The sequence below is a fragment of the Stigmatopora nigra genome, chromosome 14 (genome assembly GCF_051989575.1).
Source record: "Stigmatopora nigra isolate UIUO_SnigA chromosome 14, RoL_Snig_1.1, whole genome shotgun sequence".
NCBI classification, from domain to species: Eukaryota; Metazoa; Chordata; class Actinopteri; order Syngnathiformes; family Syngnathidae; genus Stigmatopora; species Stigmatopora nigra.
The window spans coordinates 12,663,638-12,691,180 of record NC_135521.1 but is presented as its reverse complement, the minus strand read 5'-3'; the positions used below and the strand labels follow the sequence as shown (position 1 = coordinate 12,691,180).

The window sequence follows — 27,543 nt, the reverse complement described above, 5'->3', positions numbered from 1 at the left end:
GTGGCTCTTTGCGGTAACACAGTAAAAAATGTGGCTCTTGGTCTCTGACTGGTTGGCCACCCCTGCATTATGGGATAAAATGGAAGAGCTGTCGTCGCTTACCAGGCAGGAAACGGGGTCGAGGGGTTCTACTCTGCTACTGTTGATTCTTCAACTCCAGACTACGGAGTAACTGTGCGGATAAGCTTGGAAGAGTGACTGCATATTCCTTACCTCAGTCACTGTCTGCAGAAGTTTCTGTATCTTGTGAAAAACTTCCTGCGTGTTGTTCCGGTTTTATCCAATTCTACGTCTTTTTCTTTAGTCTGTATCCATTTTTGCTTCCGCAACCAAAAAGGCGCCGCTCAAGTGGCAGCTGCTCGTTTTGTGTTTTTGCTGCTTTTTCTGTCTTCATGATTTGATTTGGTGATTCTTAATGATTCCATATACTTTGCTGTCTCACTATGCCTTTCCTGTATCTGCATTCTCACCCTTTTGCTACTATCACAATACAATTTCCCAAATATGGGATGAATAAAGTTATCCAATCCATTCCAATCCAATTTTAATTTAAGTACTGTCGTGAGTCCTATCCAGTATATTTCAAGCATCAATTTTCAAGGCGTTAACAATGGGATAGTGTCTAGGCCAGCTGGGAAAGCGTAGTCAGATCTGCCGTTTGTGCCATGACATCATTGTGCGCTCTTCTATTGTCATTTCAGCCTTTGGCTCTCACCCAGGGTCTACTCTATTGCCAGCCTCATTGAGGAGGGATTTCTCTAATTCCACTCATTGGCTCACCCCCTTTCTTTCACACGCTCACTCCTGAATGGTCGGCGCCACGAAAGGGGGCTATTTCTCCCTTCTCAATAGCCAGCCAGCATATGCACCACTGGTGAATAAAGACGAGTGAGACATGTCCTCATTCGCCGCCTGTTGCCGAGGCTTGTATAGCTGCCGCTGGAAACGTTTGATGAAAGGCAGCGAAAGTCGGGTAAAGATGCTTCCATTTTGGGTTTTCTTCATACCGTATAAGTAACTTTGTAATTTATAACTTTTACTCCATTTCATTTATTTTGGTAACATTTTCAGACAAATGTTTTTCCAAGACTAGTTTTACCATTTGACACTTTAGACCTTTTGACTCTACACATATTTTTCCATGGGAGTCAAGTTTGAGTCACCTGCATAGGAAAACTAGTATTTTCCCACCTATAAAATGTGATTGCTGGAGCTCTCTTAATTGTGACTTTCTTCAGTTACATTCTCACTGTTCGTGCAAATTTTCACGAGTGTAAAAATATTAATTTATAGTATAAAACTTAAAGTAAATGTATTTTTATATTACTATATCTCCAGATTATGTAAAAAAACATGCAATGTGATAAATTGAGTCATTTTTTATTGTGATTTAGGTTGTTGGAGAATCGGCCTCACATTTCTGAGATAGAGGGTTTGAACCCAGGTTCAGACTTTGCTGTGTGGGGTTTGCATGTATTGCTCGGGCTCACGAAGGTTTTCTCTGGGTACTCCAGTTTCCTCCTACATCCCCAAAATATGCAGCGTAGCCTGGAGGAACACTGTAAATGCGCCTGAGGTATGAGTGTGAGTGTGAATGGTTGTCCATCTCCTTGTGCTCTGTGAATGGCTGGCCACCAATTAACTGTATCCCCACCTGGTGCCCATGTTTGACTGGATTAGTCTCCTCAACTCCCTGTGACTCTTGGGAGGATTGTTAGGTTTGATTTAGTTTTTGTCATTAATTTTTCCCTCTGTGCGTGATTGCTTTTCTCCTCTTGTGTCCCTCCTGGCTTACCTTTCCTCTCGTTGACCAGCAGCGTTTGATTGAGAATCATTTCCGTGTTCTGCCTATTTAAACCTCACGTGATTGTTTGGTGACTTTATCCACGGGAATGCACTCCTAACCGAACAAACAAATTGATATTAACTCGGATTAATATATAGAGACACACTAAAACATACATTCAATGTAACTTTACACAAAACTGAATTCTAATTTAGTTTTAATCTTTTTTACCTTTGTTCCACGGGTTGACTCCACCCGGACATTCAGCCGGAGTCTTCAAAACAAACGCATCAAGAGTTGTTTGTTTTTGCTTTCTCTTCAAAATATTTCAAAAATGACGCGCACAAATGTCATCAGAATACAATAATGCGCGACCACTTGCCAGCTTGTCAGAGTGCGTCTTTTCTACAAAATCTGAAAACTCTAGCCACTTCATTGTAACTTTCCTGAGTGATAATCGAGGCAAATGTTTTGATAAATTCCAACGCGGCTTTCGATTTAGAACTTGCTGCTTCCCCGTGTCTGATTACAGAGTGTATTACAGATCTTTTTTTTAAAATCATTTTTCAAACCATGACTCGCTTTAAAGGGTTCTGAAGGAGTTGAAGGCTCCCCCTTTTCAGATCCTTTCATTGTATCAAAGCAAAGTTCCGCCCAGTGCTCGTAGATATATTTTATACACGAAAGCGATGCAGCAAAAAGACAGTGTCATGGCCACTGGGCTTGCTCACATCTCTTATCCCGGGAAAAGACAGTGATGAACGTCAATGGCGTACCGGCTGCATTGCCCAAAAGTGGGTTAAAATCCAGCCAAAAACAGCATTTATTGATTAAATACAAATACTGGAGATTTTTAAATATCAGAACCGGGCCTGGAGTATCATTTCCCCGGGAAAAAGACAGCGATGAACATTAATATGTCCATATACGCCCATACGCGAAACAGCAAAAATTGCACTAAAATGGGGTTAAATCCACTCCCTAGCAGCATGTAGTGATTAAATACAAACACTGGAGCTTGAATTCAAACACTGGAGCTTTTCAGATATCAGAACTTGGCCCACAATTGAAATATTATCTAGGAATATCGCCATATTTATGTTGTATGTTTATTCTCGTTTTCGTCCAACTTTACAACGTCTTTTTGAGTGTATCCGTTTTAGCTACCGCAACCAAGATTGCGTTCAAGCGGCAGACGGTGGAAGCGGTAGCTCTGTACACTCTTGCTTGTTTTGTGTTTTTTCTGCTTTTATGTCTTAATAATTTGATGATTCCATTTACTTTGATTAGCTTTGAACTTTTACTTTGCTGCCCTGTCTAATCACCCGCTTGCTACTGCCACAATGAAATTTCCTGAATACGGGATGAATAAAAGGATCCATCCATCCATCCATCCATCCATAGTTTAATCACCAAAAATCATTTTTAACTGTACACAATATTCATCCTCCTTTCTTTCTTCCTTCTTTTTTATCGCCATCGAAGCTAATGCTGAAAGTTGAGCCTGTCCTGTTGTATTTCTGGCATAGTCCGCCTTGAAAATGGCTAAAAATCAACACAACAATATATTTACTTGTGGTAAATTCAGATCTTCCAGTTTAAACATTCACTGAAATATTATAAGTTCTTTGAGTAAAACAAGTACCTCAAGGGGGTGTGGGGGTCCACTTTCCCAACTGGGTTTGGTTGCCTGGTACACTAACAGGCCAGTATGGAAATGAGTGATGATACTTAGGTGATTTTTTTCACATTTTATGCAAGATACTTTTTTTGCTTGAATTTCATTCATCGATCTAGGGGCAATTTAGAGTGCCTGCCACGCATGTTTTTGGAATGTGAGAGGCAACTGGAGCACCCGGAGGAAACCCACACAGGCTCAGGGAGAACCTCCAAACACCACACAGGTGGCACCACCTGGATTTGAACCCAGGACTCTAGAGCTGTGAGGTCGATGTGCTAACCATTCGCCCCACCGGGCCACCCTCATTCATAGATATCACAATAAATGTAGTTTATCTTACGTAGTTTTATCGGTTTATATTTTCTCTATTATGAAATAAATGACCTTATTGGCCACATTGTCTTGCGTTATGGCATTTTTTTGTCAACTTGCAGTTTCGTGCATGCCAAGTGTAATATGTGTGAATATAAGCCATACCCTTGAATCAGGAATCACTTTTTCGAGAGACAAATACGGCGTATATGCGAGAAAATACGGTTGCAGACTGGTGGCATTGTGATTGAGAAGGCAGATGGTTGTTTGTCTCTCTGTGTCCCCCTGTGTCCCCTATGGCTAACTGGCAAACAGTATAGGTTGTAGTCTCCCTTTCGCCCGAAGTCAGCTGACTCTGGCAACCCTTATGAGGTTATGCTGTAAATAAGATGATTGATTGATAAATTGTGAACTCATTGGCTGTAATTAAATTGACTTATTCATTTAAACTGGGACGACTGGCGGATATACACATTTTTTTTATAGCGGTGAATGACGGTGGACATCCAAACCATTTTGAATCTAAGGAATGGCAGCACACATTCCATTTCTCAATCATTCGATTTTTTTCTCTCCCGCCACAGCTACAGTTCGAAATCCGTGCAAAGGCAGATTAACATTCCATTTTGTCCAGTCTGTTCACGTTGAGCCCTTCTACTGAAGTGGACATGTTGGGCAAGTTGTTTAGTCATTTTCTTTGTAAAATAAACCAATGAGCACAAAGCACAGTTTAAACCCCCAGATACAGTCTTGGCTAATTCTGTGCCTTAGACTGACAGAAGAATAACCCCCCCCCCCCCCTGCCTAAAATATAAGCACAAAAATATTGAATGATTGAATGGCTTTATTGTGATAATACAGGTACGATTTAATGCTTCACCATATCGTGCACACATGAAGTAGTAGTCATAAAAAGATTTACTGTGATCCTTTACCACTGCATCTTCAACTTTCACGACTTCAGTACATTGCAGATGTTATATTGAGTAGAAAAATAAGTTCATAAAAATGTCGAAATTCACGCTGAAATCGTAACTGAAAACCAGGTGATGAAAAATAGCGAGTCATGACCTCTCTCTCTCTCTCTCTCTCTCTCTCTCTCTCTCTCTCTCTCTCTCTCTCTCTCTCTCTCTCTCTCTCTCTCTCTCCCTCTCTCTCTCTCTCTCTCTCTCTCTCTCTCTCTTTCTCTCTCACTCTCTCACTCTCTCACTCTCTCACTTTCTCACTCTCTCACTCTCTCTCTCTCTCTCACTCTCTCTCTCTCTCTCTCTCTCTCTCTCTCTCTCTCTCTCTCTCTCTCTCTCTCTCTCTCTCTCTCTCTCCTTCTCTCTCTCTCTATCTCTCTCTCTCTCTCCTTCTCTCTCTCTCTTTCTCTCTCTCTCTCTCTCTCTATCCCTATTTTTCTTTTTCTTTTTATTTCTCTCTCCCTCTCCCCCTCTCTCACTCTCTGTCTCTCTCTCACTCTCTCTAGCCCCATCTTTCTCTTTCTTTCTCTTTTTATTTGTCTCTCTCTCCCTCTCTATCTCACCCTCTCTCTCTCTCCCTCTCTCACTCTCTCTTTCTCTCTCTCTCTCCCTCTTTCTCTCCGGATTATACTGAATAATGTCTCATTTTAGTTTATTGTACATCGTAACCACTAGCTATTTGTTGCTCTTTTAGTAGATGGTGAATTAGAATCAATAGAAATATGTTTTCTCATTGTAAAATCATGTGTTTTGATGTGTTTTCATAGGGTGGGAACTAATCAATTGGTATTTCGTCAGTTTCTATGGGAAAGGTTGATTTGAGATATGACTAAATTGACGTACGAACTCGATCCCGGAACGCATTAAGCTCGTATCTCAAAGTATAGCTGGAAGTGCATCACAATGAAGGAACACTATGCGAGTGTTCCTGCAAGTGACAGATATCCATCTGCTGCTAGCAAGAGTCCTTGACGACTCCTCGCTGCAAACCCAGATCAACAGTCCTCGGAGCCCGGGAATGGGTGAGATGTCAGATAAACAGTCCTTGTGAGAGGACTAGATGACTGGTTACGACCCCGAGCACTCTTCGAACAATTGGAAAAATCCATTAACAATGGGTTGATCCTACTTCTGGGTTTTCAATTCATGTTTGGTCTACGTTATCCGCAAAAAATGAGGGATCAGTGTTTATATATTGACTGTATTAGTCGTTACATTTTTGACAATAATATTGCATAACTAGAATTTTTTTTTGACAAAATATTGCCCAATAAAATTTGTTATCGCAACCGGGTATCATTTACTGTCCATCAACTTTTGGCTCACCCGGTATAATAATTTGTATGCATTTATGTATATAAATAAAAAAAAAGTGTACAGTTTACCCACCAAAATTTAAGCAATAACTTTGTTTCTTTGTAGCAAAATGCCTGTGATTCCAATCAATTTATTAAATTCTGCTCTTTAAAATTTCATTCTCCCGTACCTCATTGTAGCATGGGTGCAGCTGGTTCTTCGTCCTCAGTGCAGTCACGGTGCTGTCCCTTTCCTGGATGTACATTTGCACGGTGACTTCAAACGACCAAGAGGACCTCAACTGGTAAACAAAATCATAAAGTTGGATTTGCAGATGTTTTTAACTGGTGCATTATCGTTTTCAGGAAGGCCTTTGTCAAACTGAAGCGATGGGTCAACTGGTTCATGGTGCTGACCATTGCCTCAGCCTTTTTGACCAGCTACTGTGTGCTGTTGCTGGTAAGAATTGCTCCAAGAAAAATTAAGATTTACACGGATCCTTGCCATAAAAGGGTTGAATTTCTTTCTATAGCTTTTTGCCTTGTCGCAAGTTGCCTTGAGAGAACCACTTCACTTACATTGGCTGCATAAGGTGAGATGAGTTATTGTGACTTTTCCAGATATTTTCTGATCCAGGGGCAGGACAAATGGGAACAGGACTTGGGTGCGATAAGCATCAACAGGCCCATGGAGCCGCCAAAGCAAGTAAAGTTTTTTTTCTAGAGAACAAACGAGAGGATGCGCACACTTTTTGCTCCAATAGCTACTTTTCAAGGAGCCAGCCTCTTGCGAGGTATTTTTTTTTTCTGGGCCAATGACACAGCTTAGCTGTTGCATACTATGTCGTGAAAAAGTATTTTCCCCTATCCGGGGTTTCTGTTTTTTTTTTTTTTTTGCTCATTTATCAGACACTGTTTTCAGACCATCAAATCACTTTTATTTACCAAGACACACAACATTCCAAACGTGACTGGCCCTCTGTGAAAATGTAATTGCCCCCCTTTTTTATACCACAAAATAATGGACTAATCACAATTGTAGGAAAGCTGAGTTCAATTTCAAAGTCCACACCCACACCTGATTACCACCACGTATTGACTCAAGAAAACACATCGACCCCTCTGGAAAAGGTTACAAAGCCATTTCCAATGGGAACCACAGTCACAGCCATTATTATCCACACATGGAAAAAACTGAGAACAGTGGTAAACATCCCCGGGTTGGACGGCGAGATAAAAATAACACAATTATAAAGAATGCGACGACGACTCATCCAGAAGGTCACAAAAGAACCTAGACATCGAAAGAACTTGCTGGCCTCAGTTAAGGTCAATATTCATGACTCTACTCTGCATGACTTCTAACACTGGCCAAAGCTGCCATCCATGGCAGAGTTCCAAGCCAAAAACTATTGCTGTCCAAAAAGAATATAAAGGCTCCTCCTATGTTAGCCAAAAAACATCTTGATTATTTTTTTTACACTTTATTGAAGAACATTCTGTGGACTGATGAGTCAAAAGTTGATCTTATTGGAAGGTGTTTGTTCCGTTACATTTGGCGATAACATGGCACAGGATTCCATCAAAAGGACACCAAACCACCAGTGAAGCATGGTGGTGGCAGTGTGATGGTCTGAGGCTGCTTTGCTGCCTCAGGACCAGGACGACTTGCTGTAACTTGATGGAAGAATGAATTCTGCTGTCTGCCAGCAAATCTTGAAGGAGAATATCCGGCACTCAGTTTGTGCGCTTAAACTCCAGCGCTCTTGGAACATGCAGAATGAGAAAGATTCAAAGCACACCAGCAGGTCCATCTCTGAATGGATAAAAAAGTTAAGGTTTTGTGTAAAAGTGTGTAAAAATAAGAGCTTGTGTAGTTTTTCCCCACTCCTGCTTAGATTGAAAAAAAAAACAAGTTTGATAAAATATTTTTAATCTACTATCTATTTTCCTAGTGCCACCTGTTTCTCGGTGTGATTTTCATCACTCTTGGGATTTTGGGAATATGTCTCCAGTGGAAGCAAGAGTGGTCCACAGTTCTTCTCTCGCTTCAGGTATTCAATGGGATTCATAAGATTGATCGGCAGATGCTCATTGTATGTTTTGTTAGGCGACAGCTCCTTTCCTACAGTTTGGTGCTGTCGGAGGTTTGGTTCTGCTCAGCCCTTTTGTCTTTGACAGATTGCACATGGCCAAATCAAAATGTAAGTAAGCAATGTGATTGTATGCATTTATCACATGGCAAATAAATATTAATAATGTGGATGTGAAAATGTGGTGATTGGTAATGAGAGTGGAAATCCTTCTCTCTGCCAGGCTCTTACTTCTTGTTGGCATTCGTTTATGCTTCGGTGTCAGCATTCATCCTGCTGTGTCCTTTACTCATTTGCTCACCTTGTCTGATGGATCAGGCCGATCTGCCTCAAAAGCCAAAACTGATCGGCCACCGAGGAGCTCCCATGGTGAGCCACTTCCCATTTTATTCTCTTGGTGCATCCAGTCAGTTGAAGGCATTCATTGGCAGCCAATGACAACCATAGAAAAGAAAAGGCAGTGAATGAGTAGTATATTTATATTTATAAAATTATGATAATGAGCCTATCTTGCCATTGACAGTGACCTACTCCTTAGCCATTTGAAGTCAAATGATTGGCTGCGAGTGATGGACCCTGCTGTTTGAAATGGATTGGACATCTAAAGACAAACTCATTTTAATTCAAAGGATAAGGATCATTAGATGTCTTGCACCATCACTGGCAGTCAAAGAGTTAAATATATTTGCAGAGTCAGACCAGAAAAATATAAGTGTAGAAGACGTCAGAAAAATTGAATCCATTTTTTTAGGGACATTTTTGAAAACAATATTTAGTTTAATGCTATTACATCTTTGGGGGAAAATTGTAAAACAAATCAGAGTGAATGTTCCAAAAAATAATTTTAAAAAACATGATTGGTTTTATAGAAAAATTGTGAACACAAATTCAATTTCACCCTATTCAAGAGAAAAATTTGAAGGGACCAGTTGCTTCGAGAAAATTTTGGAAATATGAAATTTTTCACCAGAAAGATTTGGATAAATAAGGTATTTATCAGAAAACTCTGTAGTAGGCTAATTAATTTTTTATCTTATTTCTCAAATTGACTGATTTATAAAAACACTTTTTTGGAGGTTTTGATATAAATTAGGTTTTTGAGAAAAATAATGTAAAAAAAATCATCATTTGATCATCGTTTGATGTTTATGTACAGTGTCATGAAAAAGTATTTGCCCCCTTCCTGATTTCGGTGAGTTTTTTGCATATTTATCACACACACACACAAACAGGTTTCAGACCATCAAATCAATTTTTGTATGACAAAGACCACACAAGAAACGAGAAGAAGTTTGTAAATGATGATTGTCTGGCCATTTGTGAAAAAGTAATTAGCCCCTTTGCTAAATCACAAGATAGACGTAACTAATAATAATTGTAGGAAAGCTGAGTTCAATTTCAGAGGCCACACCCATACTCAAGAAAACACTTAAATAGAATATGTCAGACAAAGTGAAGTAGACTACAAGATCGGAGCATATTGCCACGATCTAAATAAATACCAGAAGAAATGTGAAAAGTGTGATGGACATTTATCAGTATAGAAAAGGTTACAAAGCCATTTCCAAGGTTTCGGGCTCCAGGGAACCACTGTCAAAGCCATTATCCACAAATGGAGAGAACTGGGAAGAGTGGCCTACCTTCGTTAGAGTGGTCAGCTAGCTAAAATTTGAGTGTGACGGCGATTTATCCAGGAGGTCACAAAAGAAGCTAGAAAAACATCAAAAGAACTGCAGGCCTCACTGGCCTCAGTTCATGACTCTACTTTTAGAAAAACACTGGCCAAAACTGGCCTCCATGCCAGAGCTAAAAACCGTTGCTATTCAATAGGAATGTAAAGGCTCATTTTACGTTTTGGAAGAACATTCAGGCCTGCTGAGTCAAAAGTTGAACTTATTGGAAGGTGTGCGGCCTGTAACATTTGGCTCCCAAAAAAGCATTCCATCAAAAGAACACTATATCAACAGTGAAGCATGTAAAAAAATATCCAGGTTATGGTTTTGGAGTGGCCAAGTCAATGTCCGGATTTAAATCCTATTGAAATGATGTGTGGTGTGATCTTAAACGGGCTGTTTAAAAACCCTCTAACATTGCAGAATAGAAATAATTCATCCAAAGCATTGTGAAAGACTCATCACAAATTATCGTAATTGCTTGATTTCAGTTATTGCTACCAAAGGTCGCACAACCCGTTATTATGTTCAGGGGGCAATAACATTTTTACAGAGGGCCAGTGGTAAATAAAATGATCTTTTATAAACTGCATTGTTTATTTCCTTGGGTTGCCTCTGTGTCATACTAAAATGTGTTTGATGATCTAAAACCTGTGTGATTAATGTGAAAAAAAAACTTTTTCACCGGACTGAATGTGTTTCCTAGCAAATTTGGTGGTAAAAAATATTTTTAAGACAAATTTTGGAGAGATCAACTGTTTTGAGGAGGAAAAAAATAATAAATCAGTAATTTTTAGAACATTAAGGGAAAGAAATAAGCTACTTTTAAGAAAACTGGCTGAGAATAAGGTTTTTGAAAATATATATTTTTTAAAGTTTTAATTGTTTCTAGGAAAACTCGTCAGAAAAATCTGTCAATGTTAAAACAAAGTTTTACAAAAAAAGGTAATCAATTTTCCAATTAAAAGATAAACTGCTTTCAAGAAGAAAAATAAAAATCAGTTTTTTTAGAAACATTCTTTAAAGCGTGTCGGCCCCGCAGTTTTGGGTTCAAATGCAGGTCGCTCCACCTGTTTGCATGTTCTCATGGGTTTCAATTTGTTTTTTGGGGGGGAAAAAAAGCCTGATGACTGAATCTAGAGAATGGCTTATATTCACATAAAGGATATTGTGCATGACACTGCAACATGACAAACACAAAACGCCATAACGCAAGACAATGTGGCCGATATGGTAATTTATTTCAAAATAGAGAAGAGAAAAACAGATGAAACGCTAAACAAAATTTATTTTGAAGTCTATAAATGAAATTTAAGAAAGAAAACGTATCTTGCATAAAACATGAAAAAAAAACTCAGTCACCTTTTCCCTACCACTCTTCGCTCAGAGAGTCACCATCTTAACGTCGTCAAACGTGCTCTGACTGGCCAGATGCGAGTAGACTTGATTAATGTGTTCATAGTGTTTACCATGTCAGCACATCCCTATATCCTGTCGTAGATCATTAAAATATCAGCCTTGATACCTGCGTAATGTGTATCTCATGCTATTATTACACCCAGAGACTTGGTGAACACTAGACCACTCCCGACACACTGATTGTAAAAAAATTCTACGTGCAGGCAAATCCCTTTTGGAACACAGAAAGGAAATGATTGTACATTTGTGATAATGAAATGAAACAGAATTCCGCTTTGATGCTAATATCTTCTTTGGAAGTGACAATTATTGCAGTAATATGAAGCATCGAAAGAATTGAGATATTTTGACATTAGAACATATGTGGCCATCACAACATCTTAAATTGTAATTTCTGTCATTAGAAAGCATCAGGTTCTTGTCAAGATAGACTTATTTCTTTTTTCAAATTGAATAAATTGAAATCCTTCATTTACAAAGACAGGCATTTTACTTGCTTGTGATATTGACCGAAATAATGTGCAATCCAACAGAAGATCCTTTGGATTCTTACAGTATCTCAGAAATAACGAGCGATTATTCTCTTCAAAGTAACACATTGCTATTTGCTATTCAAACCATCAAAATGGAGAATGGAAATTGTGACTCAGGGAGTGTCTTATACGAGAGAAATTGTAAAATTCTATGATTTTAAGGCAATTTTAAGGGTACGACTTATACGTGGATGTGGCTTATATGAGAAAAATACAGCAAGTTGTTTTTGATCAAAATAAGCTTTTAACTTTTAAATTCACGAAATAACATTTAATTCATTAGAGCTTTTGGAAAGTTGCTTATGGCTTTTCAAGTATTAGTTGCAATATATATCAACGTTAAGGAGCTGTAAATTAAAAGCAGTTAACTTTTAGAGCAACTTGGGTTTGTCAGTGGTCGCCGATAAGTCAACTATTTGATGTGTGTCCAGCTGGCCCCGGAGAACACCATGATGTCATTCGAGAGAAGCCTCCGATGTGGCGTAGCAGCTTTTGAGACCGATGTGCAGATCAGGTATGTTTTGCGGAGGCATAGCTGAAAGTGCACTCATTCGCTTCCATTGATCGTGCTCGACGTACCATATGCATTGAAACTCATCTAAATGTTGAGCCTTGTATCACCGTCAATGTTCATGGTAAATGTATGGTGGCTGAGAAGTGTCTAGTGAAGTGCCGAGTCCAAACGCTTGGAAAAAGAAAACAGGGCTATATGTCAATTGCCACAACACAAATGCCAATTGTCAAAAAGAGTAATGGATCACCGGAGGTTCGTAGAATGAGTTGTCGGCTGTAGAAACCTCCCTACCAAAACCTTCAAGAGTAGACACTAACAGAGCACTTTTTTTGTGCTGGCTGAACTGTGTGGCACCGGTTCAAGTCTGGTTCGCCGGCGGCACATCGAATACAAAAGCACGAAAGAAAATAGCCACAAAACATTTGCAAATAATCATGGAACGAATCACGCTTGCCCAGAACATGGATACAAATTCCCAAAAAGGAAATGCAGAAATCCATAGCACGGTGTCACTTAAGCTTGGGTATCGAGTGTGGAACATAGTTGGACCCAAATGCGGCGGAGCAATCAAGAACAGGGAGTGCGATAACATTACTTCAATAAAATGTGGCTAGGAAATTCTGAAAATAACAAGGACCTTTGGAATCAAATAATAAACCAAACCTGCCGAGGAAGACATGAGTAAACGAAGATCATGGAACATGGTTAGCAACGCAGAGCAACGCAGATGATCCGGCCAGGACTGACAAAAACATGGGATTTAAATAGGCAGACATGGGTTGACGAGATGATCAGAAACATCTAGATAACACAAGTGGCCGCAAGCATGCAATACACCAGGGGCAGGGAAACGACAGGTGAACTCAATGGGTAATCACGTGGACAGGCCACAGGAAAAAAGCCTAACTAAACCAAATCCTAACACACAAAGGCAAAATGACAACCCAGATGTAGACAAAATTCCATGGAAGTCGACCTGAGGACTACTTATGTTTTTCATGTTTTTCTTTTTGCAAAGTGTTTGGACTTTGTAGCATGCACTTCAGCTGATACATCCCAGTCAACATAGTGATTAAATAACGTAGCGGCAATTGTTGTTTAGTAAAGACAGAGTTCCATTCTTGATGCACGATCAGCATTCGGGCTTCTTGAGGAGAACCACCGATATCAAAGACAAGTTTCCCGACAAAGATTTCAACGCAAGCGGCGAGTTGATGTGGGCGGATGTGAATGGTTTGAATGCAGGGGAATGGTTCCTGCGGGTGAGTGCCCTTCTTCAAATTTTTGCACATGCTATAGCTTTTCAAACTCTTTCAACACAAAAATGACTAACTTATTTGATCATTTAATTATTTTTAGAAATAGGCCAATGGAGGGGTTAAAATTGGGAAATTTCATCATTAATGTTAATTCCATTTTATTTATTCAAAACAATACTCTTAATGTGTTTTGGAATTCATATTTTCAGGGGAAGGACAGTAGTTATGTAGATAAATCAAGGCCAAAAGTATTGTAATTTGGAAAAAAATCTTTAAACTGAAAGTTGAAAGTGTAAGTTTTGTTGTTTTTCTGTGTTATAGTTTGGATAGATTAGGTTAGACTTGATTTCATCCCATATTCAGGAAATGTCTTGGTTGCAGTAGCAAAACAGACACAAGAGACACAAGACATTGTAGACCTAGGTAAAAAACTATCTACCAAAATGCAATAAAGAAAAGACAGAAAAGCATCATAAACACAATATTTCCCATATGGTTAGTCTGAAGCATCGCTTCTTATCCCAGCACTTTTGTCCAGCTCTGGATTTCCAGGGGCATTGAGGTGATGGTCCTTCTGCTACATACTGTTCACAGCTAATCCCATGTGTATGACAGCGTAGGCATAGCTGAATGGTTCCAAAAAATTAGTAGCAGAAAGAAGCCAGGCTAACAGAACAAATAAAGTTGTAAAAACATTAATGTAAAAAGTATAAAGTGCAGAGTAAAGTAAAAAAGAAGACTTCTCTTTTGGAACCATTCAGCCATGCCTACGCTGTTATACACATGGAAATAGCTGTGAACAATACGCAGCTAAAGGAGCAACACCTCAATGCCGATGGAAATCCGGAGCTGGACTAAAGTGCCGGGAGAAGAAGCGACACTTCTGACTAACCATTCCATCTATTTTTGTGGGGAAAGTGAGATCCCTCACCGATAAGATGAAAGAGCTGTCAGCGCGTACCAGGCCGGAAACGGAGTCGAGGAGTTGTACTACTCCACTACTCTTGATTCTTCACCTCCAGACTACTCAGGGACTATGCAGATAAGCTTGGAAGAGTGATTCTGCATATTTTCAACCTGTCAGTCTGCAGAAGTTCCCCATCTTGTGGAAGACTTCCTGTGTTACAGTTTTATCCAACGATACAACGTCTTTTTGTTGTGTCTGTATCCGTTTTTGCTGCTGCAACCATGATGGCGCCGCTCAAGTGGTGGCCGGTCGCGGTAGCCTTTTCTGTCTTAATGATTGGATTTAATGATTCTTAATGATCCCATATAAACTGATTTGCTTTGTACTTTGTGCTTTTTGCTTTGTTGTTCTGCGGCCTTTGCAACTCGGCCCCACCAGTTGCGTGCGTTGGTTTCTTAGTGGTAGTCTACAATGTATTGTGTCTTGTGTCTGTCTTCCTGCTGCGGCCATGATGCGGGATGAAGTTCTAACCTAACCTGGCCTATATTGTGTGTGTGTATGTGTGGGAGGGTGGCTGGGTGTGTGTGTGTGTGTTTGTGTGTGTGTGTGTGTGTGTATATGTGTGGGAGGGTGGCTGGGTGTGTGTGTGTTTGTGTGTGTGTGTGTGTGTATGTGTGGGAGGGTGGCTGGGTGTGTGTTTGTGTGTGTGTGTGTGTGTGTAGGTGTGTATGTGTGGGAGGGTGGCTGGGTGTGTGTGTATGTGTGGGAGGGTGGCTGGGTGTGTGTTTGTGTGTGTGTGTGTGTGTGTAGGTGTGTATGTGTGGGAGGGTGGCTGGGTGTGTGTGTATGTGTGGGAGGGTGGCTGGGTGTGTGTTTGTGTGTGTGTGTGTGTAGGTGTGTATGTGTGGGAGGGTGGCTGGGTGTGTGTTTGTGTGTGTGTGTGTGTAGGTGTGTATGTGTGGGAGGGTGGCTGGGTGTGTGTGTGTATGTGTGGGAGGGTGGCTGGGTGTGTGTGTTTGGTTGTGTGTGTTTGTGTGTGTGTGTGGGAGGGTGGCTGTGTGTGTATGTGTATATATATATATATAAATATATATAAATATATATATATATATATATATATAAATATATATATATAAATATATATATATATATATATATATATATATATATATATATATATATATATATATATATATATATATATATATATATATATATATATATATATATATATATATATATATATATATATATATATATATATATATATATATATATATATATATATATATATATATATATATATATATATATATATATATATATATATATATATATATATATATATATATATATTTATATATCTATTATGTCTTTATTTCATCCTGTCTATTTCGGGAAATTTTCTTGGTTGCAGTAGCAAGACAGACACTGAAAACATTGTAGACCTAGGTAATAAACTGGAGCCACACACAGGAAGTCCCTCAGTAGTCTGGACTTGATCATTTTCCTTGCCTAGATCCTCCGAAGATGTCCTATAATCTGATCAGCAGCAGCGGAGACGCCGGCAAGGGGCTTCAAAGCACACAAGGATACAACTCTCCTGTTGCAGCCCGGCAAGCACCGACAGCTCCGCCATCTGACTGGGGAGAGATCTCACGCTCCCATAACAATGGTGGAATGCTTGGTCTGGAGCGTCGCTTCTTCTCTCGGCACTATCGTCCACTGCTCACAGCTGATTCCGCTTGCATGGCAGCGGAGCTACGGCTGAACGGCGCCAAAGACGTCTAGGACTAGCACAAAGAAACCAAGCCACGTGGCGGGTGGGGTCGAGTCCAAAAGGTCGTAAAACAACAAAGCAAAAAGCACTAAGTACAAAGCAAAGTATATGAGAAAGCCTCGTTTTTCCTTTGTGCACGGTTGGTAATTACGATGATCTGTTACTTCAGACCCAACGCTCTTTCAAACTTATCCACACAGTCCCTCAGTAGTCTGGAGCTGAAGAATGAACAGGAACAGAGTACAACACTCTTGATACTCGGTTTCCATTCTGGTAAGCGCCAACAGCTCTTCCATCTTTTCGGGGAGGGATCTCTTTTTCCCCATATAAATAGATGGAATGATTAGTCTAAAGCAGTGGTCTCAAACCGGTTCCACATAGGGCCGCAGTGGGTCCTGGTTTTTGTTCCAACCGATCCAGTGCCGACATTTTAACTAATCAGGTGTCTTTAAAATAAGTAGCACCTGACTCTAATCAACTGATTGCACTTGCAAAAGGTATCCTTGTTGAGTTGGAATGAAAACCTGCACCCACTGCAGCCCTTTGAAGACCGGTTTGAGACCACTGGTCTAAAGCGTCCCTTCTTCTCCCGACCGGCCGGCACTTTTTTCCAGCTCTAGATTTCCAGCAGCATGGAAGTGTTGCTCTTTCTGCCTCGTAATGTTCACAGCTAATCCCATGTGTATGACAGCGGAGGCATGGCTGAATGGTTCCAAAAAATAACTACCCGAAAGAGACCAAGCTGAGAGAACAAAAAAAGTTGTAAAAACAATAAAGTAAATAGCATAAATTACAAAGTAAAGTAAAAGGAATGTACTAAGAAATATTAAAATGTAATTAAAAAAAAAGATAGAAAGGCTGTAAAACACGAAAAACAAATAAGAGTGGACGGAGCTACTACCGCCGACTGGTACGAGTGGCGTGGGCATAGAAGTGGTCCTAGAACAAAAAAAAGGACTCGGAGATCAGGCAGGAAAAACAAGAAGTAACGCAAGAAGGCACTGACAGTAAACTGATAGAGACGATCCAGCCATGTGGTCAAGATCTGGGTGGCTTAGATCGGTCAGTGATGGTGATGAGTCACACCTGATGCTCCTTGAACCATTTGTTGCTGAACCTGTGATTGGGTGACAGGCACTTCCACCCAACTGTCTAGTCCTGCTCCTGACAAAGAGCCTATAATTCAAAGGTTATGAAGTCAATGTATTACAGCAGAAAATATGAAACAAATTTATTTGTACTTTTTTTTTACTTTCAAGAATGAAACTTTATATGGAGATTACATCAAAATATCCTATTATATTAGTGGATCATGATTGTCTTAGATTGCCATGACATGGCAGCAAAGCACCTGAGACCAAATGAAGCTCCTGACGTTGTTTTTTTCCAGACAGATCCTTTCCGCTCAGTTTCGCAAATGTCTGCAGAAGATAAAGAAGAAGCTCGTAATCAGAGTGTTCCATCACTGCTCCAGCTTTTGGACCTCGCCCAACGCCACAAAGTCGCCGTCATTTTTGACCTGTACAGTCCCAACCAGAAAAGTGATACAGTGGACGTGGTCCAGACAATCCTCACATCCAAGGTGGACCCCAGCCTGGTAGGTTTTTTATATCTATATATAATTTAAGATATTTTCAAATTAATACCATTTTTGGTGGCCCGGTGTATAGTGGTTAGTGCTGTCGGCCTCACAGGTTTGGGGTCCAGGGTTCGATCCAAAGTGAGTCCTCACGGTGGCATTTGCACGTTCTCCCTGGGTTGTCTTGGTTTTCTCCAGTTTCCTCCTATGTCGCAAAAACATGAAGGGCAGTACTTCTGGAGAAATAACAGGAACACGAAAATAGCAGTGGGTTGCTCAATGCACTGTACGGAAAATAAACATTTAATCATGAATGCTCATGATGTAATCATAAACAACGTATTCATTTTTATAGAATGTTATTATAGATTCTACATAAGACATGTCTTGCCATCAAAAAGCTTTTATTTTTTTGCAGCTGCACACATTAGTTTTTATCAGCCAATATAGCTCTTTCAACAATTATGGTTGCTGACCTCTGTACTTCATCATTAGGCAGATAAAATAAACAATTTTATTATTGAAATTACTTTTATATAGAAAACTAAAAAAGGTAAATGGCTTTTGCTATAATAAATAGGATGAACATTAGAAATCAATATACTACAATTGTTTGCATTTTTAAAAATACATTTTAACTATTTAATAACTCAAAACATTGAACTTAGCAAAAGAATACTAACATATACAACATTACATAACATTGGATGACTTTATTCATCCCATATTTGGGAAATTTCAATGTGGTAGTAGCAAGAGGGTGATAAGACAGAGCAGCAATGCAAAAGCACAAAGTACAAAGCAAATCAAAGTAAATTGAATCATCAAATCATTAGTACATAAAAGCAGCAAAAACACAAAACGAGCAAGAGTGGACGGAGCTACCGCTTACACCAGCTGCCGCTTAAACAGCGCCATTTTGGTTGCGGTAGCTAAAACAGATACAGACTCAGAAAGACGTTGTAAAGTTGGACAAAAACTGGAACCACACACAGGAAGTCTTCCACGAGATGGCACGCCTTTTCGACCTTTGTTAATACGTAGAAAGGCGTCCTACCTTATGACCAATCAGCCAAGCGGTGCTTTTAGGGCACATCATGTAAAAACAACTATTAATAAATCAACTCTGGTTTCAGCTGTAAATAAAAGTTGAGTTTACACACTTAGAGAGGGTGAAGAAATTCAACCACTCGTCTATTAGGATCCGACAGCCGTTTCTGGCCACCATAAAATTTCAACTCTCTACGTTGCACGGTTTGGACAAACGTAGCGAGAGAATCTTAACATGCACTCATATCCATAAATCACGCTTTATAGGTATTATAGAAAAAAAATGATTTTCTTTCAAATTCAAGATTTATAAATTCCTCGCAGCGCTGATTGGCCAAGCAATTTCACGTGATCATCTGCAGCCAGTGATGGTTAAGCGCGGCATGTTATATTAAATAGACATGATGAGTTGATGTGTCTTGACCTCCGCGGCAGAGGCTCCACCGAACCTCTGAGACCGACTCACCGAACCTCAAGGGTTCGATCGAACCCAGGTTGAGAACCACTGATTTAAACAGTGAGGATTGGCTGTGATCAGCAAATGCGCTAAATGACCAATCCATTTTGACTGGGAGTCTAAATGAATTTGATGTCTAGAGCGTTATTGTCAGCCCATTAGTCAATGCTAATTGTGTTGGTGGGAATGAAGGTGGTTCCTCTAGAACAGTGATTTTCAAACTTTTTTGGCCACCGCCCCCTTCACCGCCGGGCCAAAATGCCAACGCCCCCCTCTTTACCCCTTTCCAACGAACGAAGCTTAAATAAATAGAAGACAGGCGCCTCAGATATTATTCGCTAATTTCGTTTCTTTTAATAGACCAATGCGCAGTTCACCTGGAATCATAAAAATTGATAGCTGATGCATTAAGCCGGTCGCTGTGCGCATACGTCTGTGGTTAAGCGTTGCCGGCGCGCCATTGTGTGCTCCTCTGCGGCTGACTGGATGGTGGTGGTTTCCCCAGTCGCCTGCATCGACGATAAACTCGCGACAATTAGTGATATACGGTATATGCGCGCTGCTCGTGAGCGCTCGAGCAGACAACGTTTCTTGTTTCAATAAAGCTTGTTTTTTGTCGACTTTTTATTACAGAAAAATCAATTTTTCCGGTCTTTCTACAAACACCAACGTCACATTTTACTGTAATTGCTCCATCGCCCCCTTCACTATTTCAACGCCCCCCATTCGCCTGTTTATTCGTCAGCGCCCCCTTGAAAGTTCACACCGCCCCCCGGGGGGCGGTACCGCCCACTTTGAAAACCACTGCTCTAGAATATATTTGTATGTATGTGTAGATTCTGTGGCTTCCTCCATCCGAACGAGCATATGTGGAAAGAGCTGCCCCAGGCTTCACTCATGTCTACAACGATGTCTACGAAATGTTCAAAGATGGCGGTCGGCATCTCAATTTGCAATACAGCAAAGTGAGTGTGGCACAAATTCGGTAAGATGTTTTCTTTCTATCTGTATATAATCAAAATGAGGTCTATAGAGACATATCGGAACCAAAAGTTTTGTCATGCCACCTGATGGTGTAGTACTAACCTCGGTGCGGCAAGTGTGGGTTCGATTCCTGTTCGGTGGCCGTGTGAATGTTGTTTATTTTGTCTCTAAGGCTGTGTTCATTCACCCTGCAGGCATATCTAATTTCAATGTGTTTCGTCCTCATATGCGATTTTTAGTGATGCTTTTATACTGGGTAATATTAAAGATTGTGGAACGAAAACACGCAAAATGTTGTACCAAAACACGGAGGCAAAGTTCTGGTGCGCGTTGTACACAAATCCCAGTGAAAAAATGCCTTCCGCCGATGAAAAAGTCCCCTCCGTAGCTGTATTAATAGGAGACATAAAACCTGTCTTTGTCCGCCAGAAAGCGTTAATTTTCCTCCTTTTACGGAAGACAGCCTTCTCCAAATAGCCTTTGCCAAGTTAATAGGATAAAAAAGGGAAGAAAAAAAGTTGCACCGTGGAAATGATAGCGGGGCTCCTACTCACACCAGGGTACCCAGTGAGCGCTATCCTCACTCAAGAATAATGGAATCACTTGTTGGTTAATTTAATTATGATTAGCGCATCAAGCTCACAGCCTTGGGTCTTGGTTTAAAATCCAGGTCGGTCCACCTGTGAGGAATTTGCATGTTCTCCCGGAGCCTGCGTGGGTTTCCGCTGGGTACTCCGGTTTCCTCCCACATTCCAAAGACATGCATGGTAGTCTGGTTGGACACTCAAACTTGCCCTAGGTATAGAATCAGCAACATGTGACAGAAATAATTCGAATGCAATGATTTACGGGCAAGTAAAAAAATCTACTTTGTCCACAATCAGTTAGAAAACTTTAAAAAAATAGGACTAGAATGATAATATCAAACAATTTAGAAAAAAATTAAATGTTTAGATATGTAAAAATTAAATCCCATTTTCTGAACCGCTTTATCCTCATTAGGGACATTAGGATCTTATCCAAGCTGACTCCGGGCCAAATATAAATGTTATCCCTTATATTTTGAAAATAATTTTTCAATTCAAAAACAACAAATTTTTACTTAATAAAAATATATGATTTTGTTTTTTTTTATTTCAGGATGTTCAGATTTCCTTTAGTTTTGTTTTCTTACTTAATATTATTATTTATGTACTTTTTCTGTTTCCACCAATGCTTTATATATATGTATATTTTTTATTAAATCTTTACTTTTCATCATTACATTAGTTTTAAATGGATTGGTCATCTCTTTAATTTCAGATGTTAAGTGCACTTATTGGGGCGGCCCGGCGACTGAGTGTTCAGCGCGTTGGCCTCACAGTGGGGAACCTGGGTTCAAATGCAAGTCGGTCCACCTGTGGAGTTTGCATGTTCTTAGGGTACTCTAGTTTCCTCCAATATTCCAAAGACATGCATGGTAGGCTGATTTTACACTCTAAATTGCACCGAGGTTTGAGTATGAGTGTAAGCGTGAATGTTTTTTTGTCTCCTTGTGCCTCTGGCCCAAAGTGAGCTCGGATAAGATCTAGCAGGCCCCGTGACCAATGTTCCCTCTAAGTTGCGCGCGTGCACAATTGCGCACTACTCTCGTCTTCTCCGCGCAGCAGCAATCATATTTTGTGTACAAAATAAAATCCAAACTTTTTTCCCCTTTCCCCATGATAGCGCCGTTTACGCGGCAGCCAATGGCAGTAGCTCTGTCCACTCTTATGTTTTTTTGTGTTTCATTGCCCTTCTATCCTTCTTTTTAATTACATTTTAATATTTCTTGATACCTTCCTCTTTACTTTACTGTGCAAATAGAAGAACAAGTGGTGAAATCGGGTGAGACTTGTCTAAATCTACTGTGTGTGGTTTTGTGCGTGCGTGCGTGCATGTGTCAAGTATGTGTACTCGTTTGTCTTCAACACACAACTATAAATGGAAATTAGCCTTTGGCTACAATCCTACATAGATATGTTCATTAACATGAATATGAATACGTTCATTAATATATGCTATCCCTTATTAAACAATTCAAAGCAAAATCATGGAAAAATATTGCATATATATGGAAACTTGACTATCTCAAGTGATACGTCTAACAGAAAAGTAATTTGAACGAGAATGAGAACAGATGTGTAAAATAAGGTAAAATTAAAGTCGGATTTGTGCATATTCTAATGGCATTTATGAAGATGTTTTATTAATAGATCTTTTTTTCATTCATCTTCTGAACCGCTTTATTCACTTTATCACTCACGGGGGTGCTGGAGCCTATCCCTGCTCACATTGGGCCAGGGGTGGGGGAGACCCTTTATTGGTGGCCAGCCAATCTCAGGGCACAAGGAGACGGACAGTCATGCACACTCAGTACCATACCTAGGGGTAATTTTAGAGTGTCCAATCAGCCTACAACGCAACTTTTTGGGATGTGGGAGGAAAAAAGAGTTCTCAGAGAAAACGCACGCAGGCCCAGGGAGAATATGCAAATTCAACACAGGTGGACCGACCTGGATTTGAATCCAGGACCCCAGAGCTGTGAGGCTGACGCGCGAAACACTCATCTCTCGGGCCGGCCATTCATAGATATTAATCATTACATTTTATTATTACTGAATTATTTATGTGTAGTAGACATGCACCTTCTTATGGCAGGTGTGATACTGGTGGTGTGCCAATCGCGGGCAATGATGTTGCTCACCCTGGTACTCAGTGTGCTCAGGGAGGTTGTCTTTCTGCCCAGACGAACTAAAAATTAGAGGGGACATTGCCCGTGACCGTAGTGAGGATAACGCGGTTCAGAAAATGAGATCAGATGAGACTGCACTTCTTATCTTAATTAAAAAAAACTTTAAGGTGTGAGGGGCCATTTCCAGAGTTTAAGCCACCTGAGGCTGTAGGCGTGGCCGGTTTATTTGCCTAAAGACGTTTAGCCAACTGACGTCTGGGCAAGGGCCATTTCGTCGAAGGTGCATCTGGCCGAACGTAGAGCTAGCCGAACGAATAGTTAGCCGACCGGATAGCCAGCCGAAGGACGTTGCGCCGACGTGCTCGCCCCGACATCGGCACCAACTGATATACTGATATATAACTGCATATGACAGGGAACTGGTGGGGAAAAACGTGACGGTGAATCTTTGGATGGTCAACGAGTCATGGCTTTTCTCAGTTTTGTGGTGCGCGGGAGTCAGCTCAGTCACCACCAACGCCTGCCATCTGCTAAGGGACATGGAACGCCCCAATTGGATCATGGTATTGAGAGCTTTCCTTTCAGTAGCTCCTTGATTTTTATTTTCTGATTCATTTTTTTTCAACATACCATATTTTCTTGCATTCAATCCACCTCACGTATAAACCGCACCCTTAAAATTGCCTTCAAATCATTGAATTTTACAATTTCTCGCATATAACCCGCCTCCTGATTCACAATTTCCACCTCCATATTCATGTTTTTAATAGGAATACAGATGTGTTATTTTGAAGGAAAACTCTTAAGAAAATTGATGTATGAATATAAAGCACATTATTAGGGTCAATATCATAAGGAAGTTAGTAATACATTCAGTAATGATTGTTTTCTTACTGCCAAAAAATCAACAAATAGTAATGTCATTTGGCCGACATCTACTGGTGTAGAAGAGTATAGCAAGTCATGTGTGCATTTAAGACATACCTTTGATTCAGTCCTACATTTTTTTAGTTACAAATATTATATTCGAGAAAATACGGCAAGTGTATGCCTTTTGCAAAACAATATCGATTTGAAGCCCTGCAAAGGGCACCTTCATATAGACACGCTTCTGAGGCGCAGTTCAAACTGGAAGCTATTAGCTATGTGAGGAACATAGAAAGTGAGCTGCAGCAATACCATTCCCCATACACGAAAAGTCCATGATTCACAAGTGATCCAAGCTGGAAAATCAGCTTTGACAAGTCAAAAATACAACGCTGAGTTTCTGCAGATGTAAGGCGAACAGCTTGGTAGTAGTGAATATTCGATGGCAAAGTTATACAAACACTAGCAGGTGGCGTTGGGTGAGTCATGCGGCAATTTGTGAATGGCTTGTGGATGCATGAGCTAAAGTCACCCAGCACTGTAGTTCAATTTTTCGCCAAAGCCGACATCAGTTCTACAGAACTCCACGGCGACAACTCTGAATCTTACAGTCAGATGGAACACAGTGCTGAGATAACGAGAGCTGGCAATGTCTTCCAGTGAGGGCAGGGAGCAGCCAATTATCTTCAGGGCGGTGTTGATCACTCTCTGCATGGCTTTTCTATCTACTGCCATGCTTCCAGCATTCCACACTGTAATGCAGTATACCAGGATGCTCTCTACAGTGGTTCTAAAGAGGTTGCCAGTAGCTTAGTGTCTAAGTTGTTTTTCTTGAGTACCCTCAGGAAATGCAGTCATTTCTGGGGCCCCTTCACCACTGCCATGGTGTTGGTAGACCAGGAGAGCTTGTTCGTGGTGTGAACCCCCCCAGGAATTTGATATTGAATTTGAAGGACTTATGAGGAGTGGGGCCAGATCTATGTTGCATTTGCGAAAGTCCAGGATTATTCCTTTAGTTTTCTTGGTGTTTAGTGTGAGATTGTTTACCAAACACCACAAAGACAGTTTATTGACCTCATCTCTGTAAGCAGCATTCATTTTTTACTTTATTATACTGTCTTTTAAATACGGCATTGTTAAAAGTCAAATCCCTATCATGATTATTAGTAGATATATTTACATTTAACCAAAAATATGTACGATGAGGTGGTGCTTCTATTATTTGTGGTACATTGGGTTCATAGTAGTTCAAAACATAAATGGGAAAAACTGTTATAACTGTTGTACGGATTTTAACCAAATATATAAGAATAGATGATTGGCCTATCGATACAGTGAGATAAAATGGCACTGCACTGTTAGTATCTCAGTAAACCTAATCTGTGTTTCTTTAGACCCAGCAGACATACACCATCATATGGATTGCAGTGGACATGGCATCGATTGTTCTGATAATTTCATTGTTCTTCACTCTGCAGTAAGCCACTATTTTGTGTTATGAAGAAAAAAATATTTGAAAATATTAGTCATTGTGTTATTTTTTCCTTTCCCAGGAAAAGTAATTGCTGCCAAAAAAAAGGTGATGCTCAAAACCTTTTTATATCTCTTTTTCTATCGCACTGGGTGTCACTTCATTTAATGTGCCCATTTTATGTTTATTCTCAGCAAAATAATAATGATAATAAAAGTCACATTGTTTTTTTTACCCACTTTTATCTATGTAAACAGGTACAATGTAGATTATGTAAACTAATTTTTAAATTGTCAAACAACTAGTTATCCTTTTATGTTTTAATTAGAAGCAATACACAGTATCTCAGGCGGGTGGTTAGGGGCGTCGTCCTCAGGTTCCGACCTTCCTGTGTGGCGTTTGCATGTTCTCCTCAGGACTGTGTGGGTTTTCCCTGGGTTCTCCGGTTTGTTCCCAAAACATGTATGGTTGGCTGGTTGAACATTCTAAATTGTCCCTCGCTGTTTGTGTGAACCAATATTCTCTAATTGTCATATGTTTGGGCATCTCTAAGTACACCGAAGACCACTTTGAGCAACATTAGAAGTGCTTGCTTTGGCCACACACCTGTATCACACCTGCCCTCAGCAGGTGCATTTCAAGTACTCATACATGATCTGGCCACAATCAAATGTAATGATTCATATCCAGAAATAAAACATCCTAATAAATGCCTCTTGAAGATGGACAAATCTCACTGTCCTTTGCAGTTTTCATTGTCTTTCAAAAATCTTTTCTGGGTTAGGGTAAGTGTTGCTTGGAGTGGTCTATCTTCCATTTAGTCCATATTTTTACATTGGAAAACTCGCTTATAACTTTCGTTTCTCTGGATGATTTGCAAAGCAGACCTTTCTTACTCGAAAAAGAAAAGAACAAAACCAATTTCCCCGCTTCTTCTACAATTTGCACATACAGACGCTCCTCTACTTACGAACGAGTTAGGTTCCGAGCGCTTGTTCATAAGTTGAAAGTGTTCATAAGTTGAAAGTGTTCATAAGTTGAAAGTGTTCATAAGTTGAAAGTGTTCATAAGTTGAAAATGTTCATAAGTTGAAAGTGTTCATAAGTTGAAAGTGTTCATAAGTTGAAAGTGTTCATAAGTTGAAATTGTTCAAATTAAAGTTGATTCAGTGCTGTATTTTGTATTATAATTCATGTTTAAGGCCTATATAAGTATATTGAAGGTTTATATAAGTGCATTTGTACGTTTAAGGCTTGTATAAGTAACCAGCATTGGTTTGTACTGAAAAAAACGTTTAATAAAATGGAGAGAATACATACAGTACTGTATACATACATTAGAGATGGAGAGATTCATGAGAAACTGGCCGAAAGAAGCTATCTAATGACGATTGCACAGTTTTCTTCCTTTTTTCATCACAAATGCGGTAGTACTGTATGGCATCATCTAATTGATTTGCAACCTTTGTACAAAGTTCAATATTTGGGTCCTGCTGCTCGATCTTTCTGTTTATAAATGGTACTGAGGGTCGAACGATTCAAGGTGTATTCCCGTGCAATGCTCACCACTTTCTCATGTGCATCAAGCTTCTTTATTATTGACTCTTTAGTTTCAAATGAAATGACTTGGCTCATAATAATAAGCAGAATGGGAAATATATGAGTGAATATTATAAAACGAATGGCACAAAATATTGCAAAACAAAGAAAAAAATACACAATGCGGGCTGTCACAACCATAGAGTTAGATATTTTTATTGTTGATTGGTATTTTAGTAAGTGTTATTTTTGCAAATTTCCAGATGAAAAAAAGAGGCCATTTTTAAAAAAAAATGTTTTTTGGTCTTTTTTACAGGGTCAAAGGAAGAACGAAAAAACTTGTCGGCCTGGAATGAAAAGGAGCTGTCACCCTTTAAACCAACTGTATAATAAAATTATTAATATTAGTATTACTAATGCCTATTACCACTTAAAACATAGCTAGAATTAAATGGCTTCTTTCAAAACAAACTTATCCATGCATTTATTTTCTGCAAATAGGAGTATTGCAATGGGGTATATCTCTTAATTCATTGAAATCAGGCCTAACAATATTCATGTTTGCTAAAGAATATCCATAACTTTTATTTTTAATTCAAATCTGCCATATGTCTTGTGCTGTTTCTTATTTGAAATAGCGATACAAAATAAATAACTTCATCTCTCA

At 39.7% G+C, this 27,543-nt stretch overlaps 1 protein-coding gene across 3 annotated transcripts; it reads left to right on the top strand.

Annotated features, from left to right (window-relative positions):
- Window positions 1-759: 759 nt before the first annotated feature.
- On the top strand, window positions 760-27,543 carry gdpd2 (glycerophosphodiester phosphodiesterase domain containing 2). Of its 3 annotated transcripts, none has more exons than XM_077733089.1 (15): window positions 760-973; window positions 6,241-6,344; window positions 6,406-6,499; window positions 6,573-6,632; window positions 7,995-8,093; window positions 8,150-8,243; window positions 8,356-8,501; window positions 12,189-12,271; window positions 13,374-13,533; window positions 17,608-17,814; window positions 20,140-20,268; window positions 23,416-23,563; window positions 25,262-25,344; window positions 25,421-25,446; window positions 27,193-27,543. In XM_077733089.1, the coding sequence occupies exons 1-14, from the start codon at window positions 896-898 to the stop codon at window positions 25,427-25,429; spliced, it is 1,494 nt and encodes a 497-aa protein (XP_077589215.1). In that variant the 5' UTR covers window positions 760-895; the 3' UTR covers window positions 25,430-25,446; window positions 27,193-27,543. The 3 variants fall into 3 exon arrangements, 2 of the variants coding, with proteins under 2 accessions (XP_077589215.1, XP_077589214.1); XM_077733088.1 differs by having other exon boundaries at window positions 761-973; window positions 20,140-20,288; XR_013328707.1 differs by lacking the exon at window positions 23,416-23,563 and having other exon boundaries at window positions 761-973; window positions 20,140-20,288; window positions 25,421-25,445; window positions 27,191-27,543.